Raw genomic sequence first — 2,573 nt, forward strand, 5'->3', positions numbered from 1 at the left:
GTTGTCGCCGAAAGTCACTCGACTAGTGAAGCTGGATTCCGGTAGGTAGTCGATCGGAGTCATCATCCGGAATGTCGTCGTTGAACGGCCGAGAGTAGTATCTGCGGAAGGGTTTAAGTCGGTCTACATTGACCGTCACCATCTTGTCTGGGTGCATCGGTATGTCGACTTTGTACCTGTTCGACCCCATCTTTCGGTCAATCCGGTAGGGTCCATGCCAGTGGCATGCTAGTTTGACTCGGCGAAGTATTTGTACACCGCCGTCTGGTCGTCATAAAGGACGGGATTCTGGCCTGACTTGGCCTTCGCGTTCTTGTTCTGTCCCGCAATGAGTCGCTGCTCAACCAGCGAGTGGGTCTACGTCCAGGACGCGGCTAGGCGTCGTTTGTATTGCGGCAGATCGTCGGATTTCCATGCAACGTCCACGTTGAGGAAAGCTAAGTCGAAGGGTAGCGTGGGGTCGCGTCCAAATAGACAGAAGTAAGGCGAATCTCCCAGGGCTTCTTGATGTGAGGTGCGGTAGGCAAACAGGAGTCGGGGCAGATTTGAGGGTGATGGCCATCACGTCATTCCATTTCGGGGCTAGGAATGGTCGACAACAAATGACCAGGCTCCGAAACGTAGAACTTCTAGCCTAGAGACTCTTGACGTCCCTCTAGAGGGACGCCTTCATGTTAGATAGCTACATCCTTATCTCTCTTTAACCTGCATGTTGGAAGTCACCTACTTCCTTTCCATCCTGCGCTACTCTTGGTGAAGCCGAGAATATCCGACCCTCAAGTTCAACCCCCGGAACTTCCCTTTTAATTTGTGCGCTGACGCCTTCCCCCGTGACCGTCACAATCGGTGTAATTTTCCGATTCCCTGACACGGCCAAATCCCACGCACGTTCTGCCGGCATGTTTCTCGGTAGAGAGGCGATATCGAAATCGTACAAACGAATCTTTGTTATGCATGCCATACATGGTGGAATCCAGACCCCATCGACGACGTCGATTCCAGTGTATTTCATATTGGCGACATGGAGCAATGTCCGAGTTGGCTCGGTTGCAAAAGAATCGACTAGGCGGAAAGTTTAGGCTCGGTCGTGGTACGCGAGGCCTTGGTGGTAGTCGGATACGGGGTACCCGTACGCATGGTTGCCGTCGACTCGGTGGCAGTGATCGAAGATGGCTTGGCACCACACCAAATCATGCCATACGAAGCACTGTTGCTGTCGCAGTAGTCCTTGCCGTGGGACAAACACTCTCTCGTGAAGGGATAGAAGCACCCAGTGCAACTGCCGCACTGAGCAGGACGAGGAGGCGCCGGGGTACGATTGATCTTGGGGTACACGATGTTTTCGGCGACGTTGCACATGCCTCTGCCCCCCACACCGCGCTGGAGCCGGATGTAGCCGCGTTCGCCCCATGTGTCGCCCCACGAGTTGCGGAGCTTGTACGACTTCTCGTCATAGCCCACGGCGACGACGGCGTGGTCTGAGCTCGACCCAGGGCAATGCGTGATCACACCCTCGCGGTAGTTTTTCCAATCGATGTTTTGAGGGAATAGACCGGCATGCGTTGCATTTCGCCCTGCCGCCACGGTTGTCCTCCTTTGGCATGGTTGCAGTCGGGGCACTTCGAGACGTACTCCTTACAATCCTGCTGCCAGTCCAACCAGTAGTCGGTTCGGCGAATTCGCTCACGCCTCTTAGTGAATCCAATGTGCCCAGCAAACTGAGAGGCATGACTCACGTGAAGACCTCTTCCATCAGGGTGAAAGGGATCACCGGTACCACGAGGAGTTCGGGGTTCCGCAATGGCGTCTCGTGAGTAACGTAGCGACATACGATTCCTTGCCTGATCGTGTACTGTTGAGCGTTCCGCGTAACGAGTTTGAGGAGATGCGTATCGATCGGTATCGCGCCATCATCTAGGTACGCTCGCAGCGCCACGATCCAAGGGTCTTTGGCCTGTTCGTTATACAGCCTCGGGGAGGGTCGTCCTCGCCGGTCGAACAGTTCGATAGGGTTTGCCCTCTTTGGTTGAGCATCTGATTCTGCCACATGCTCTTGAGGAGGCGTGGTACTAGCATCTTCCAACGTGGTACGACTGGTCAACTGCTTAACGCTGCGTGCCATCACAGGGCACGCAATTCGGGAGAGACCATCTGCTGCACCATTGAGTTCGCTCGGCCGATGGATTACTGTGTAGTCAAGTCCTTGTAGTTCCATGGCCCATCGCGCGAGTTTGTGGTGCCTCACCGAGTCCCCGTGTTTTTTTAACAGCCAAGTGAGGGCTTCGTGATCCGTATAGATGTCGAAGTGTCGTCTGTCTATGTAGGGTCGGAATTTGCGTGTGGCCCAGACTACTCGCCAACATTCGATCTCAAAGATTCCCATGTCCTTGGTGATCCACTTATGTTTTGCCTTCGACAGGGACAGACTGGCATATGCGATGACTCGGTTCTTTCCCATCTGTTTCTGCATGAGGACGGCCCCAACAGCGATGTGACTCGCGTCCTCCCAGATCGAGCTGGGTAGATCAAAGTTCAGGTGTGCTAGTATCGGGGGCGAAACCAAACAACGCTTC

At 54.4% G+C, this 2,573-nt stretch overlaps 1 protein-coding gene across 1 annotated transcript; it reads right to left on the minus strand.

The window, feature by feature from the left end:
- Positions 1-925: 925 nt before the first annotated feature.
- H310_13514 (hypothetical protein) lies at positions 926-2,122 on the minus strand (the record flags this gene model as incomplete). Its single annotated transcript, XM_008881044.1, has 3 exons — positions 926-1,574; positions 1,640-1,718; positions 1,778-2,122. 3 exons carry the CDS (start codon positions 2,120-2,122, stop codon positions 1,063-1,065), a joined length of 936 nt encoding a protein of 311 aa, XP_008879266.1. The 3' UTR covers positions 926-1,062.
- Between the last annotated feature and the right edge of the window lie 451 nt (positions 2,123-2,573).

Source organism: Aphanomyces invadans, assembly GCF_000520115.1.
Source record: "Aphanomyces invadans strain NJM9701 unplaced genomic scaffold supercont1.52, whole genome shotgun sequence".
Classification (NCBI taxonomy): domain Eukaryota; phylum Oomycota; class Saprolegniomycetes; order Saprolegniales; family Verrucalvaceae; genus Aphanomyces; species Aphanomyces invadans.